Below are 16065 nucleotides of genomic sequence, written 5' to 3' on the forward strand. Positions count from 1 at the left end.
GTACTCAGTAAATGCTGAGGAATGGAAATCACCCTGCTTTGACTTCCCTGTGCGTATATGTGTGTTTTTGTTAGTCGTTCAATCTTATCTGACTCTTTGCGACCCCATGGACTGTATCCCGCCAGGCTCCTCTGTCCATGGGATTCTTCAGGCAAGAATACTGGAGTGGGTTGTCATACCCTTTTCCAGGGGATCTTCCCGACCCAGGGATCGAACCCAAGTCTACCGCATTGCAGTCAGATTCTTGACCGTCTGAGCCACCACATAGGTGGTAAGCATATCCCACAGATGGTCAGGGATGTTTTCAAGACACTCCTATCGTCCTGCTGTGATTTTCACTCACACCACCGTACATGGCCAGGGGCACAGATTCAGCTCAGCCTGGCCCCCTCTGGGCACTGCAGCTGCCCTCCCATCGATGGATGGGCACTGTAATGGTCAGTACTTCCACAGGCCTCCTTACTGGGACGTTAGTGGCTGTCTGCTTGCTTCTGTTAAGGGAACGGGAAGGAAAATGAAACCTGAGGTAAGTTCCTTGTCCAAGAAGAAACTTCAGTTCAGTTCAGTCGCTCAGTTGTGTCTGACTCTTTGCGACCCCATGAACTGCATCATGCCAGGCCTCCCTGTCCATTACCAACTCCCGGAGTTTACCCAAACTCATGTCCATCGAGTCGGTGATGCCATCCAACCATCTCATCCTCTGTCATCCCCTTCTCCTCCTGCCCTCAATCTTTCCCAGAATCGGGGTCTTTTCAAATGAGTCAGCTCTTCGCATCAGGTGGCCAAAGTATTGGAGTTTCAGCTTCAACATCAGTCCTTCCAATGAACACCCAGGACTGATCTCCTTTAGGATGGACTGGTTGGATCTCCTTGCAGTCCAAGGGACTCTCAAGAGTCTTCTCCAACACCACAGTTCAAAAGCATCAATTCTTCACTTTGAAGGAAGTGGCTTTGCATAGGTTAAGACAGGCAAAGGAGTGCGGCTTCTTAAACAAATCCAGGGAAATGAATTCCCAGACTCATAAAAAATAGAAAAGATTTCATCATAGTAGGCTGACCTCAAATTTGGTAGCTTACATTTCTTTTTAAAAAAAGCAAAATCAATAATGGGATAGTATAGAGCCTAAACTTCTACTTTGTTCATCCAGGCTCACCTATTTTCAGAGCTATCATAGAGAGATCTTCTTTCTTTATTTTCTGTGTGTGTGTGTGTGTGTGTGTGTGTGTGTGTACACATGCACATGTGCCCTTGTGCACACACTCTGAGGTGGAAGAGCTGAGATTTGGGGACAATGTTAGCAAAAGAACCACAGAACTAATGACAACAAAGCTTATTTCAACCATGGTCTCTGTGAAGAAAATATTTAATTCTCCCCTTACCGCAATCACTCAGTGGGACATTTTGACATCCTCTCCAGGGGAGGTCAGTTTGGACTGGGGCAGTCTTTAGTAGAGCTGGGTGACATCCGAGGAATGGTTGCTGGATGTCTCTCCTGCAAAAAACCTCCAAGAATCAGTCTCTCAAGTACATTGTACTGATTCTTTTACCAGGGAGACAAGTACCTGCCCTGCTCCCTGCTACCTTCACCCTAGCTACATTGAGCATGCTGTGTTTAAACAGCCAGCAAAGGCACCGCTGTGGGATCTGTTGTAACAGCAGTCCATGGGGTCGCTAGGAGTCAGACAGGACTGAGCGACTTCACTTTCACTTTTCACTTTCATGCATTGGAGAAGGAACTGGCAACCCACTCCAGTATTCTTGCTTGGAGAATCCCAGGGATGGGGGAGCCTGGTGGGCTGCCATCTATGGGGTTGCACAGAGTCGGACACGACTGAAGCGACTTAGCAGCAGCAGCAGTACTCACCTGGCAGAAGTATTTCTACCTTATCTCAGGATTAGAAGAAACAGACAGACCCCATACCCCCTGATTGTCTCAGTACTGTCTTCTATTCACATACTTTTTCTTCTCCATCTCTGAGAAATAGAAAAAGAAAGAGACTCTGAAATGACAAGGGAAGAGGGGACAGGGCAAGCTAAGCTCTGAGAGACAAGTGCATATACACCTAAATCCCCTCTGAGGTTGCCTTGCAGATGGCAGGGGAGGAGGGGCTCTGTGACACTTGGGTAGGGAAGGTGAAATTTTGGGACATTCAACAGATGTAGGAAGAGTTGATCCTGTAGTCATAAGTTGTGTGCTCAGTTGTTCAGTCATGTCTGACTCCTAGGCAAGAATACTGGAGAGGGTTGCCATTTCCTACTCTGGAGGATCTTCCTGACCCAAAGATTGAACCCATGTTTCTTGTGTCTCCTGCATTGGCAGGAGGATTATTTACTACAGCGCCACCAAGGGAGTTTGTAGTCATAAATTGCTGTGCTTAGTTGCTCAGTCATGTCTGACTCTTTGCAACCCCATGGACTGCAGCCCACTAGGCTCCTCTGTCGTGGGGATTCTCCAGGCAAGAATGCTAGAGTGGGTTGTCCTGCCCTTCTCCAGGGGATCCTCTTGACCCAGGAATTGAACCGGGTTTCCTGCATTGCAGGCGGATTCTTTACCAGCTGAGCTACCAGGGAAGCCCAGTCATAAATTAACAAGCTTCAAAAAGGCTGTTTGGAAGGAGTGGTAATATTAATACACGTTTGAAAGAAGTCACAACGTTCATGCAGAAAATCATTTTGAATCTATTTTACCATTATCTAGTGGAGTAAAATGGATGGAGGAGCCTGGTAGGCTGCAGTCCATGGGGTCGCTAGGAGTTGGACACGACTGAACGACTTCCCTTTCACTTTTCACTTTCATGCATTGGAGAAGGAAATGGCAACCCACTCCAGTGTTCTTGCCTGGAGAATCCCGGGGACGGGGGAGCCTGGTGGGCTGTCGTCTATGGGGTCGCACAGAGTCGGACACGACTGAAGCGACGCAGCAGCAGCAGTGGAGTAAAACATGAAGATCTCTTTGTTAATTGAGATTTTTAGCTTCCAGGGAGGGCCTAGAAAGTTAAAAAGTCTCAATTTTAACAGCCTAGGGAGGGCTGCCCTCGGCATCAATCGCCTACTGGCAGAGAGGTGAAGAGAGGAAAGAGAGGGTGAGTAGAAGGTGGTAAAGGGCCAGGCCTGGATGTGGTGGATGTTGCTTTTGCCCACGTTGCATTGGCCAGAACTCCATCAGAAGGCTCTGCCTGCATGCGTTTGGGGACTGCTGGGCTGTCACTTCGCAGCTGCAATGCTCGCTGTGGGAGGGAAGCAGGACTCTAGTGAATAGCCAGCATTTCTGTCACATAAAAAGAAGGCTGGGGTGGCTCGCAACCCTGCCTGTGTATCAGCATCACGTGTGGAGCTTTAAAAAATGCACGTGTCTGGGACCCAGCCCCAGAGATTCTGATTGGGTAGGTCTGCACGGATGCCCAGGAATATCTGTATTTTTAAAGGCACAGATGATGTTGAAGGTCTCTTGTGAACTCTGGAGCATATGTGTCTGGCATTACCTCTCGACAGTTTTTAAAACCATTTCTCCACTTTCTCAATGTGAACAATGCCAATTGGCTTCAATTCTGTATGTGCTGGTAAAGTAGATTTCACCATAATAAATCCCAAGTAGGACTAAAAGTCAATACTTTTGTACTGGTTTTAAGTAGTAGAGTCTGTGTAATGATTAGTAATATATAATGTCATTAATTTTGCCTCAATATTTGACACAATGATGCAAGTATGTATAATTGATGATATATTGATTTCTGAGAAGCTCACAGTTGTTCTCAATGCCATAAAGTCATTGTTCAGAAAGCTATTCTGTTTGGAGTGATTTGAAAAACATTTTCCCCCAGTGCTCTCCTTCCGAAATTTCAGAGAGTAGTAGATGCAAGCATCTGCTGGGGTAATGTTGTTGCTGCAGATGGAAAATCTAGGGTGGAACCGAGACCAGGCAGAGGTTAGAAGGAACTAGGAGGAGGGACGAGGGCTGACATGGAAAGGTGAACGTAATGATCATCACTGAAGAAAGCAAGTGGAAGCACGCTGTAAATAGAATGATCCCCTCCTCCCATCCTCTCTTCCTTTTTTTATTGAAGTATGATTGGCATATAACATTATATTAGTTTTAGGTGCACAACAAAATGATTCAATATTTGTATATGTTGTACGTATGCGTGTGTGCTAAGTTGCTTCAGTCATGTCTGACTCTTTGTGACCCTGTGGACTGTAGCCTGCCGGGCTCCTCTCTCCATGGGATTCTCGACCCAAGGATTGAACCCATGTCTCTTGTGTCTCCTGCATTTGCAGGTGTATTCTTTATTATGGTGCCACCAAGGAAGCTCGTAGTCGTAAGTTGCTGTGCTTAGTTGCTCAGTCATGTCCAACTCTTTGCAATCCCACGGACTATAGCCCGCCAGGCTTCTCTGTCCATGGGGATTCTCCAGGCAAGAATACTGGAGTGGGTTGCCATGCCCTCCTCTAGGAGATCTTCCCAACCCAGGAATTGAACCTGGGTCTCCCACATGGCAGGCAGATTCTTTACTGTCTGAGTCACCAGGGAAGCCATATGTTGTATGTGCTACAGGAAATAAGAATAAAAACTAGAATTTTACAATTTCCACCTTCTAATGTAACTATTTAAAATATTTACCAGAGATTATTTACTCTATTGAAAATATAACTAAACACTAATGTTATATATTAAAAGGCCATCTTCATAGATTAGAATGAATTATTCCTATTTTATTTCACTGAATTCTGTGTGTGTTATGTCCTATTTTATGTCTTTATCTATATATTTTATGTTTATATTTTGTATGCTTATATTTATTTATATTTATATAGGTTCTAGTGAGTTTAGCTAGTGAGCTCTTGAAGGATAAGACTAGTATAATATTATGTTCATTGTCATCATTTATTACAGTATGTTACACAAATAAGCACTCAAATGCTTATTACAATGACTGGAAATCATTTGAGTCATTGAACTTACTCAGTGCCTATTATGTTCTAGAGAGTAAGCGATGAACAATATAAAAATCCCTGTCCTGAGAGCTTACAGTTTAGTGGGAGGAAGACAAACAGTAAACAAATGCATAAAGTATAGAGTTTGTCAGCTGGCGATGTGTGCTCTGGAGAAAAAACGGGAGAGTGGGACAGAGTATTAAAATCTGAGTAAAGACCAGAAGTGAGAGGGCAGGCCGCGTCTACTTCTGGGGGTGGAGCGTTGTGTGGGAGGCGAGAGCTAGAGCCGTCCTCTGAGGCCGGCCCTGGGGCGTACACAGACCAGCAGGAGGCCAGTGTGGTGGGCCCAGCGAGCAGTCAGGCAAGTGCAAGAAAAGGCCAGGTTGTGGGGCCTTCTAGGCTAGGGTAAGAACCTCGAGGCTGACTCTGAGATAATCAGAACTCTTCAGATGAAGGGGTCATTTGCTGACATGGAAGAAGTTCAGTCTGGCTTTTGAGTTTGTATTAAGCTGTTGGAGGTTGAGAGGAGAATCAGGGAGCACAGTTAAGAGATGAGAGTAAGAATCCAAGTGGCAGATGGTGGTGGCTCGGCCCAGGACCTCCGCTGTGGGATTTCGTAAGCAGGGGTTAAATTCTGGGTGTATTTTCACTAAGAGTTAGGAGGAGTGAGTGGAAGAGAGGCATAGGATGGCTCCAAGAGATTTGTAGGAAAGTGGGAGGATGGAGTTACTTACGGTAATTGAGGGGAAAAGGCTGAGGGCACAGGTTTGGAAGGGAAACCAGCAGCTCTGTTGTGAACACACTTACCATGCTAAGATGCATGTTAGATATCTAAGTGGAAATGCAAATAGGATGTTAGATACGAACGTGAGTTCAGGAGAGAGACCCAGGTTGGAGATATAAATGAGGGTGTTTTTCAATCCGCTGGCAGTATTTGCAACACTGAACCTGACTGAGCTCACAGGTGAGCGAATGTAGACAGAGAACCCCAAGGGACTCCAAAGTTACAGCGTGAGAGAGATGAGGAAATAGAAAAGGCTGGTGCTAGACATTGCAAGAAGAAGGTATTTCAAGGAGAAGGGAATGATCAACCCTGTCACGTGCTGCTAGGAGGTCAGGTTGGAAGACAGGATAAAAGCTGAGACTGGCCCTTGGATTTAGCAATTAAAAGTTTAACGGGGACTTGACAAGAGCCAGTGGGGAAGCCAGATTGGAATGGGTTCAGGAGACAGTAGGAGGAGAGGAACTGGAGCCACTGGTAGAGAGGGAAGGCGGAATGGGGAGGTAGCTGAAGGAGGAGTGGAATCAAGAGGCTTAAAAGGGTCTTTTTTTCCCCAGTGAATGGAGAAGTAGCCTGTTTGTGGGTGATGGACATGATCAAGTACAGGAACAATTAGATATCTTAGGAGAGGTAAGGGAGGATGGGCATGAGGGGAGAGGGAGGGTTTGGCCCTAGGTAAGAGCTGGGTAACCCTTCCATCGGAGAAGGCAGGAGGGCCAGGGACAGGGAAGGCAGAATAGGAGACCACAGATGCTGGTAGAGCAGTCATTGTGGGGGAGAAAATTAATTACCTAGCAGGATAATAGATGAGTTCTTTCCAAAATATGTATTATTACATAGATTTGCAAGGTATTAAAAGAAACAATTCATGCTGACATATGTGCTTCTGTGAGGAATGCAGTGAGAGCAGTTTTAAAGCTTTCTCTGGAAGCTACGCTAGGGGCCGAAGCGCCCTCTAGTGGTTCATTTAGACCATTAATCTTTTTTCTTATTGCTCTAGATAAAAGTATTAATACAAAATAGCACTATCCACATCTTATTTTTTAAAGAAACAATTACAATTCACAGTTTAATTTAGAAGAATGTCATAAATTTGAGTTAAACCCAAACCATCTGTAGTCCAAGTTGGAGTTGCTATTATCATTACTAAGACTTTCTCCTGTAAATATATCATTTTCTGCCATACTGCCAATATTTATGTACATTCTGCTTCTTGAACAAATCGTTTTATTAAACTCAGAGGAAAGATGACTTGTAGGCCATCGCTGATCCAAGGCTGAAAAGTCGTCTCCATGTCACATAAACTCCTCATATTTTCCATTCCTTGTTTCACTTGATTTTGTTGCCACTGGGTTTCCTCTGCCTAGGGTTGTCCTCCCACCATCATCATTTCCTCATGATCTTCCAGACTACCTTCAGTCTCCCCTGCCATGTAGTCTCACCCTACCCTGAGCTTTTTTCTCCCTCATGCCATTTCCCCCAACTGCAATAATAATAGTTAGTTCTGTAATGATTGTTTAATGTCTGTTTCTTCTGGTAAATCTTGAGACCCAGAAGGGCTGAGCACGTGTGTGGCTTATTCACCACTGTCTCCTCAGCACTTAGTTCACTGAGCAGCACATAAATACACTATCCTGCAGGAGGCTCTTGCTTCCTCCCTATTAACCTCTTTCAGATCCCACTGTGGAGGAGATTGCATTCAGAAACAGATTTCTATTTCTTGAATACAATTTGCAACTGCTTCAGGTGCACTTGTAACAGATGTTATAATTTGTTACAGAATTGTTCCAGTTACTCTTTCAGTAGCTGTTACTCTTTCAGTTTAGTTCAGTTCAGTCCCTCAGTCCTGTCCAACTCTTTGTGACCCCATGGACTGCAGCACCCCACGCCTCCCTATCCATCACCAACTGCTGGAGTTTATCCAAACTCATGTCCATTGAGTTGGTGATGCCATCCGGCCATCTCATCCTCTCTCGTCCCCTTCTCCTCCCACCTTCGATCTTTCCCAGCATCAGGGTCTTTTCAGGAGTCAGTTCTTCATAGCAGGTGGCCAAAGTATTGGAGTTTCAGCTTCAATATCAGTCCTTCCAATGAACATTCAGGACTGATTTCCTTTAGGATGGACAGGTTGGATCTCCTTGCAGTCCAAGGGACTCTCAAGAGTCTTCTCCAACACCACAGTTCAAAAGCATCAATTCTTCGGTGCTCAGATTTCTTTATAGTCCAACTCTCACATCCATACGTGACTGCTGGAAAAACCATAGCCTTGACTAGACAGATCTTTGTTGGCAAAGTAATGTCTCTGCTTTTTAATATGCTGTCTAGGTTGGTCATAACTTTTCTTCCAAGGAGTAAGCGTCTTTTTACTTCATGGCTGCAGTCACCATCTGGAGTGATTTTGGAGCCCAGAAAAATAAAGTCTGACACTGTTGCCACTGTTTCTCCATCTATTTGCTATGAAGTGATGGTACCAGATGCCATGGTCTTTGTTTTCTGAATGTTGAGCTTTAAGCCAACTTTTTCACTCTCCTCTTTCACTTTCATCAAGAGGCTCTTTAGTTCTTCACTTTCTGCCATAAGGGTGGTGTCACCTGCATATCTGAGGTTATTGATATTTCTCCTGGCAATATTGATTCCGGCTTGTGCTTCCTCCAGCCCAGCATTTCTCATGATGTACTCTGCATATAAGTTAAATAAGCAGGGTGACAATATACAGCCTTGACGTACTCCTTTTCCTATTTGGAACCAGTCTGTTGTTCCATGTCCAGTTCTAACTGTTGCTTCCTGACCTGCATACAGGTTTCTCAAGAGACAGGTCAGATGGTCTGGTATTCCCATCTCTTTCAGAATTTTCCACAGTTTGTTGTGATCCACACAGTCAAAGGCTTTGGAATAGTCAATAAAGCAGAAATAGATGTTTTTCTGGAACTCTCTTGGTTTTTTGATGATCCAGAGGATGTTGGCAATTTGATCTCTGGTTCCTCTGCCTTTTCCAAAACCAGCTTGAACATCTGGAAGTTCACAGTTCATGTATTGCTGAAGCCTGGCTTGGAGAATTTTGAGCATTACTTTGCTAGTGTGTGAGATGAGTGCAATTGTGTGGTAGTTTGAGCATTCTTTGGCATTGCCTTTCTTTGGGATTGAAATGAAAACTGACCTTTTCCAGTCCTGTGGCCACTGCTGAGTTTTCCAGATTTGCTGGCATATTGAGTGCAGCACTTTCACAGCATCATCTTTTAGGATTTGAAATAGCTCAACTGGAATTCCATCACCTTCACTAGCTTTGTTCGTAATGATGCTTCCTAAGGCCCACTTGACTTCACATTCCAGGATGTCTGGCTCCAGGTGAGTGATCACACCATCATGCTTATTTGGGTCATGAAGATAGCTCAATTTAAATTTCTAGGTAGCAAAACAACTATTTACAAAGATGATGGAGTTCTTAGATTTGACCCAGACCTTAACAGATCATTTTTTCCAAAACAAAATTAAAAGGCAGTAAGATGCCAAAACAGAGGGAAGAATAGAGACAATTTCATGTTGTACAGCTATATCCATGACTCTAACCCACACAGTCCTATTTATTCTCAGATTTAGAAATATTCTGGCACCTCCAGGATTTCACTCAACTATGACACCTCTAAAATAGACATGGTGAGTGTTTACCTGCCTTAGGCCCCTGGGCCATCCTGGCCTCAACTTTAGACACTGAGAACGGGGGAATGGCTCGTTGTGAAATATCATACCACGGTTCCCTGAGTCCTAGACATGTGACTTGGAATTGAGTGGGAACAGAGTAAAATCCTCTGAGCCAGAAGTGGATCTTGTGTCCAAGTCTATCTGGAAAGTCTGTTATCATCTCGTCATCTCGAACCCCCAAGCCCCCACCCCAACTCTAAATAAGTTAACCTCTTGGTATTATAATTTTGGTGTAGTCTTTTTGTTGTGGGTCCCTGAAAGAGTTTCTTGTTTATTGCTTGCCCAAAGGTAGCAGGGTTTTCCTAAAATCACAACTTGAACATTTAATGGAGATGTATATGATGATTAACCCCACTTAAGAGGAATTTCTTTTATTTGGAACAACTTCAGATTAAATATCAGATTGAATACAAACACACATGAGCATATTTATTGCATGTTCTCTCAAACTTGCTGTTCCTTTCTCTTGTGAGGCTCTTCTTGATGTTGTTCACGTGGATGGCTCTTTGTTATTCTTCAAGTCTCATTCTACATGTCACTTACTCAGAGAGGGTTGGCCAGACCAGCTAGTCTAGTTAGTCCCCTCCTCCTTTACTTTCACAAACCCTGTTATTTTCCTTCATACAATTTATCACAAGTCTTCATGTATTTATTGTGTTCATTCACTTAATTCTGTCAATTCTACCAGACTGTAAAATTCCCACAGGCAAGGACCTTATTTATCTAGCTCACTTTTGTATTCCTGGGACCTAGCACGGGTGCCCTGACATATAGTAGGTACTTCGTTTAAAATTTCTAAATAAATGAGTGAATATTTCTCGGTTGTTTCACTTATATTTGTTCCTTCTACTGCGTTTTAGTTTCTGTTACTGCACTGTAACCCCTTCCCTCCAACACTGAGTGCTGAGATGGCGATGCCTTTGTGGAGAAGCTACTTGCTGGCTTCTCCTGGACGGCTGTCATGTACCCAAAGGTGAACAATAATTCTATTCGTAATAGCATGATTGAGACAGTCAGGAGAGCTGTCAGAAACGCTTTAAGAGTTACACTCATTGGGCTCTTGGGCACCCGCAACTGCAAACTACTGACATAACAATTAAGTGTGAATGAGCAGAATGTTGAAAAGAGGGGTGTGTGTGAAATGAAATTCCAACGTCCACATTCTTCCCTGCCGCTAGGAAACTGAGCCTCTTGCAGCAACGCCTCTGCCCGGTGGGGGGCGGCAGCATCCCACTCCCTGAGGATGTGTAGGTGGCAGTAGCAATTCGCGTTCAGAATTTTTTGACTCTACCCGCTCACCGTAGCGCCTTAGCCCGCTCGAGTTTCAATGCGCGTTGTGGTTTGCCGAAGCTGAGCTCTATACACCGCCCGCTGCTTTCCGGATCATGGCTTCTCCGAGTTCCTTCAACTACTGTTGCCCTCCATCTTCCTCCCCTGTCTGGTCAGAGCCGCTGTACAGTCTGAGGCCAGAGCACGCGCGGGAGCGGTTGCAGGACGACTCGGTGGAAACAGTCACGTCCATAGAACAGGTGAGGTGGCTTGACTGGGCGAGGCGCCCGCGCGCGGGCTTCTGGGAGCGGGAGTCCGGTCCTCAGGGCTGCTGGGGCGCGGAACTCACCTGGGAACTACTACTCCCATGGTGCACCGCGGCGCTTCCCCTTTGGGAAGCTCCGGGCGCCCAGGCTTGGGCTGGGGGAGTGGAAGTTTTGGGGGCCAGGTTGGGGAGGGGTCGATGTCAAAGCTGGAGCGAGAGAACAGTACCTAAGCCTTGGGGAGCAGAGAGAATCTTGTTCTGTACCTGGAGGACTGAAGCAGCCCAAGCAGATTTACAGCCCACTCCTTTCTGCCTGACATTGGGAGGTTCTCTGATGGAGAGTTCACTTTCTACAGCCTGATTGTAGTTGTGGGACAAAGAAGGGGAAGAGAATTGGCCAGAATGTGGTCATAGCGTTCTGTTGAAGGAAGGGGGAACCTTTGTAGGGCCTGATAGTGGGCTTTTGCCTAACAGTCGGAAATGAATTTGTCTAAGGAGACACGTGTGCTGACAGAGCAAGAGACTTTACTGAGAAGGGTGGAGAGCAGCAGGGTAAAGGAACCCAGGGGAACTGGTCTGCCACGTGTGGCTCACAGTTTCTGGTTTTATGGTAATAGGGTTAGTTTCTAGGTTGTCTCTGGCCAATCATGTTGCTTGGTTCATAGTCTAACTCAGGGTCCTTTTTTGGCATGCATCTCTCAGCCAAGATGGATTCCAGGGAGGACTCTGGGAGATTGGTCTTCTATATCGTTGAGCCCCTCCTGAATTCTCCTGGTTAGTTTTTGTCTGAAGCACCACGTTCCTTATGGGGACCTCTTGTTGGCCAAGGTGGGTGATTTTGGTCAACACTTCCCTAACAACTCCCCCCTGAGACACTTCATACTCAAGATACTTCTTGGGAATTGGGGCAGAGGTTTCTTTCTTTTGTAGCTATTTCCTATTGGGAGTGGGCACCGTCTTATCTATTAGAGTAGAAATCTCTCTCCGCCTGATCTAAATCTAGGTATTCTATGTCTGAAACTGACTTCCATTCTCATAGTAACAATAGTTTGGCCTGAAACTGTTGGACTCTGTCAGAGATAAACCTTGTAAGCAGATGAAACAGACGGGCTAAACAGGAAGCCTAACAAGGTGTTCATTGCTGGGCCCAGAAAAGAAACGCAACATTTGGGGTGAGGGCTGCAGAGTGTGTGACTTCTTCTGACTGGTGGGTGGTGAGATAACCGGGTGGTGCTCCAGGAATCTTGGGCTCAGCCTGAAGTTACCATCCTCCATTTGGGTGTGTGTGTGTGTGTGTGTGTGTGTGAATCTTGGGCTCAGCCTGAAGTTACCATCCTCCATTTGGGTGTGTGTGTGTGTGTGTGTGTGTGTGTGTGTGTGTGTGTGTGTGTGTGTGTGTGAATCTTGGGCTCAGCCTGAAGTTACCATCCTCCATTTGGGGGTGTGTGTGTGTGTGTGTGTGTGTGTGTGTGGAGGGCAGTTTGTCAGAAGAACTCAAAGATACAGTTATGCATGCTCCTAGCATAGGAACCAGGACCCTGCCCCAAGGCTGTCCCACCACTTGGCTGTTCCACCACTTGGCTGTTCCTCCCCTGATTCTGCATCCTCTCCCTTCCTTGATTAGCAACTGCTTGAATCTGCCCTTTGGAACTCAGTTAAGGTCAAAGGAGGCTGAATGAAACCTATAACCTACAAACGAGAAATAGGAAACACAGAAAGGGTTTGTACTTGGGAGCCCCACAGATTCCTGCTCAGTTTCAGTCCCCTCTCTGATACTCTTCAGTCTTTCAGGGAATGGAACAAGAATAGCTGTGGCAAATTCCTGTTGAAATGGGGCATAGTCTTGTCTCAATTTGGGGACTAGACACTGAACTGGAAATGTTTCTGAGTTCCAGGTACTGGATCTGAGTCTCTTATTATTAAGATCTCAATCCTTTGGTCCACCATTTTGGTGTAACAGACTTCAGTTCAGTTCAGTTGCTCAGTCGTGTCTGACTCTTTGCGACTCCATGAATTGCAGCACGCCAGGCCTCCCTGTCCATCACCAAATCCCGGAGTTTACCCAAACTCATGTCCATCGAGTCGGTGATGCCATCCAACCATCTTATCCTCTGTCATCCCCTTCTCCTCCTGCCCCCAATCCTTCCCAGCATTAGGGTCTTTTCCAATAAGTCAACTCTTTGCATGAGGTGGCCAAAGTATTGGAGTTTCAGCTTCAACATCAGTCCTTCCAATGAACACCCAGGACTGATCTCCTTTAGGATGGACTGGTTGGATCTTCTTGCAGTCCAAGGGACTCTCAAGAGTCTTCTCCAGACTTAATTAGAAGTAGTGAAGTGAAACCTGAAATAGACAAAATAAATTTCATTCCCTGAGGTATTTAGAAGAATAAGCTTGAAACCCATTCTGGACCTGGCACCTTTGGGAGACTTGTAACCAGTTGTCTAATTGTACCTAAGTAAGTTTTAACTTCTGATGTAGCATTAACATACACATAACAGAAGCTATTGGCCACTACGCATGCGTTTCTTCTTTTTGTTAATATCTGATCTAAAGCACTTTCATTTTTTAGTTACAAGAGGATACCTTGGAACCATAAGGTTGCAGCTACCAGTCACCAGCAGACGTTGTTTTGAGAATTGCCGGTGGCATCCCATGTCTGACACAGCTCAGAAAACTCAAGCTGTCAGCAATACATGGCCTTGTCTGCAATCACGTCCATAATGCCTCCTAGTATTAATAACCTTAGATGTCTCAACCACAGCTACTCCATTTTGACTTTCGGTTTCATTTTTCTCCTTAATTGGCCAAAGCAGATGTCACTGATAACAATTTTAGTTTTATCTAGTTATGAGAAGATGTAAGAATTTGGGCTCATAAAATCTCTTGAAACTATTAACTATCTGCAGGCCTGTTCTGTCAGTTTTTCCAGAGCACCGAGCACCTCATCCTTGATCTCTACACTGAACTCCTTTCAGGATGTGTTGAAGGTCAGTGGCCACAGTGCCCATTGACCTAATTGTTACCGAGGCAGATGGCAAGCGCCAGTTTTCAGTTGCCAGGGCCCCTTCAGGGTCATAAATTCGACCATAGTTTGGGGGGCATTTCATGACCGTTTTGTCCCACAGTGCTTGGAATGCTCATTCCAGGTCTGGGGAAGGTTTCACTGATGGGCCACTCAGTGTGCTGTTACTGAACAGTGACCAAAAGTCTGTAGACCACCTTCGTCTCTTATGGTTCAGGGAAATATTCCTTCTTGTTGCTTCTTCCTATATCTAGAGTTATACTTTTATAATCATTGATCTCACATGGAAACTATGTATCATCATTTTATCAGAGGCTGAGTCACACATTTGGAAATGCAAGAAACAACAGTTTGTAAAACAGGCAATATAAAAAAATAGTACAGCTAGCAGTATTAGTAAGGTCACAAATTGAAATTTAAGGCAAGAACTTCTATTAGGTGCAGCCCAGTATATCCCAGGTCATCTGACTTAATCTGCTTTGTATCAGTCTTTATCTTCAAGGGGAATTATGTATTGGCATTGTCCATAAAGCACCCAGCCCAGTTTCCTAGTATTACTAGTCTGGTTATCCCTAGTGGTTTGGTGGTGCGTTGTGTGCATGCTCAGTCATGTCCAACTCTTTGCCACCCTATGGACTGTAGCCTGCCAGGCTCCTCTGTCCGTGGAATTTTCCAAGCAAGAGTACTGGAGTGGGTTGCCATTTCCTATTCCAGGGGATCTTCCTGACCCAGGGATCGAACCTGCGTCTCCCATGTTTCCTTCATTGGCAGGCAGATTTTTTATCACTGCACCACCTCAGAAACCTTTAATTGTTACCAAAATAAAGGAGCCTTTACACTTAAGTGACCATAACCTGATGTTAACCTTCTGGTTGCAGATCATGGAACATCTAATCATCATCCAAAGACAGATTACTGAGTTAAGCTTCAGAAACAAAGTGTGCCTTTTTAATAATTCAATTAAACTTTGCAGCAATATAACATAACAGCGAGGAATTATCTGATAAGCGAATCTTAGTGAATATGGGCCTCAATAAACAGAATTTAGTATCTATTGGAACATCTTTTTCTCTAAAATCACTCTCATTTTTATCAAATATAGCCAAATCAAAATTAACTTGTCCTCAAATTAAATCTGATTCATTGATAAAAGTCCTCCCAAGGCCAGGAAAGCCACACCGAGGGCTTTTGTCACAGATTTTGCCTTGTAGATTTAAGTGAATGCCTCCCTTTTTGAGGTCTACAGAATACCTTGAGATTCTTGCACCTGTTAGGAGGTGGCCTTCCTAATTTATCTGATGAAGTTGCTAGGAACCTAAGAGTTTCCAGTCTCCAGAGAGCTCAGGTAGAGAGAAAAGAGAAATGTTTTGATTCTGCTTATAAAGGTATAATTTACGAATTTGCTGTAAGTCATAATTAGTTTGAAAGGGTTTCTTATTTTTTAATTAATTTATTTATTTTTGATTGTGCTGGGTCTTATTTGCTGTGGCTTGTGGTCTCTAGAGCACGGGCTCAGTAGTTGTGGCACATGGGCTTTAGTTGCTCCATGACATGTGGAATCCTCTTGGACAAGGGACTGAATCTGTGTCATCTGTATTGGCAGGTGGATTCTTATCCACTGTACCACCAGAGAAGTCTGAGAGTGTTTCTTTATATCTGGAAAACACAGATTAAAAACTAATAATGTTTCAGACAGAAATCATAAAAATTATAACCACATTAATTAGTTCACTCAAACCTATGTAACTAATCCTTTTTGTTAACTTTTTATGAAACCGTCAGATTTTTTTATTAGGATTTTTTCTCTTACCCAGTTCCTCTGTATAATCTGAGATTTATCAGAGTACAATAACTGTCTATAAATGAGAGAAAGACTTAAAAAGTCATGGTTTAACATTTGATCACAATGTAATTGATGAGAGAAACTTAGTTACTGCTGTGATATACATTTTAAAATAACAGGTTAAATTATAACATGATATCAGGACGTTGTGCTAATAAGTCACTTCGGTCATGTCTAACTCTTTTTGACCCCATGGACTGTAGCCCGCCAGACTCTTCTGTCTATGGGGTTTTCCAGGCAAGAATGCTAG

General features: G+C 44.4%; 1 protein-coding gene across 4 annotated transcripts in view; it reads left to right on the forward strand.

Annotated features, from left to right (window-relative positions):
* The first annotated feature begins 10718 nt into the window (after window positions 1-10718).
* The window catches only part of FNTB (farnesyltransferase, CAAX box, subunit beta), a 77793-nt gene continuing 72446 nt past the window's right edge, over window positions 10719-16065 (forward strand). For all 4 annotated transcript variants that reach the window (XM_081509931.1, XM_081509932.1, XM_081509933.1 and 1 more), the window contains exon 1: window positions 10719-10942. In XM_081509931.1, the coding sequence (XP_081366057.1) occupies window positions 10799-10942 (144 nt within the window). In that variant the 5' untranslated portion in view covers window positions 10719-10798. The remainder of the gene's footprint in view (window positions 10943-16065) is intronic.

Source organism: Giraffa tippelskirchi, chromosome 7, assembly GCF_054371585.1.
Source record: "Giraffa tippelskirchi isolate mGirTip1 chromosome 7, T2T-mGirTip1v1.2.pri, whole genome shotgun sequence".
In the NCBI taxonomy this organism is placed as follows: domain Eukaryota; kingdom Metazoa; phylum Chordata; class Mammalia; order Artiodactyla; family Giraffidae; genus Giraffa; species Giraffa tippelskirchi.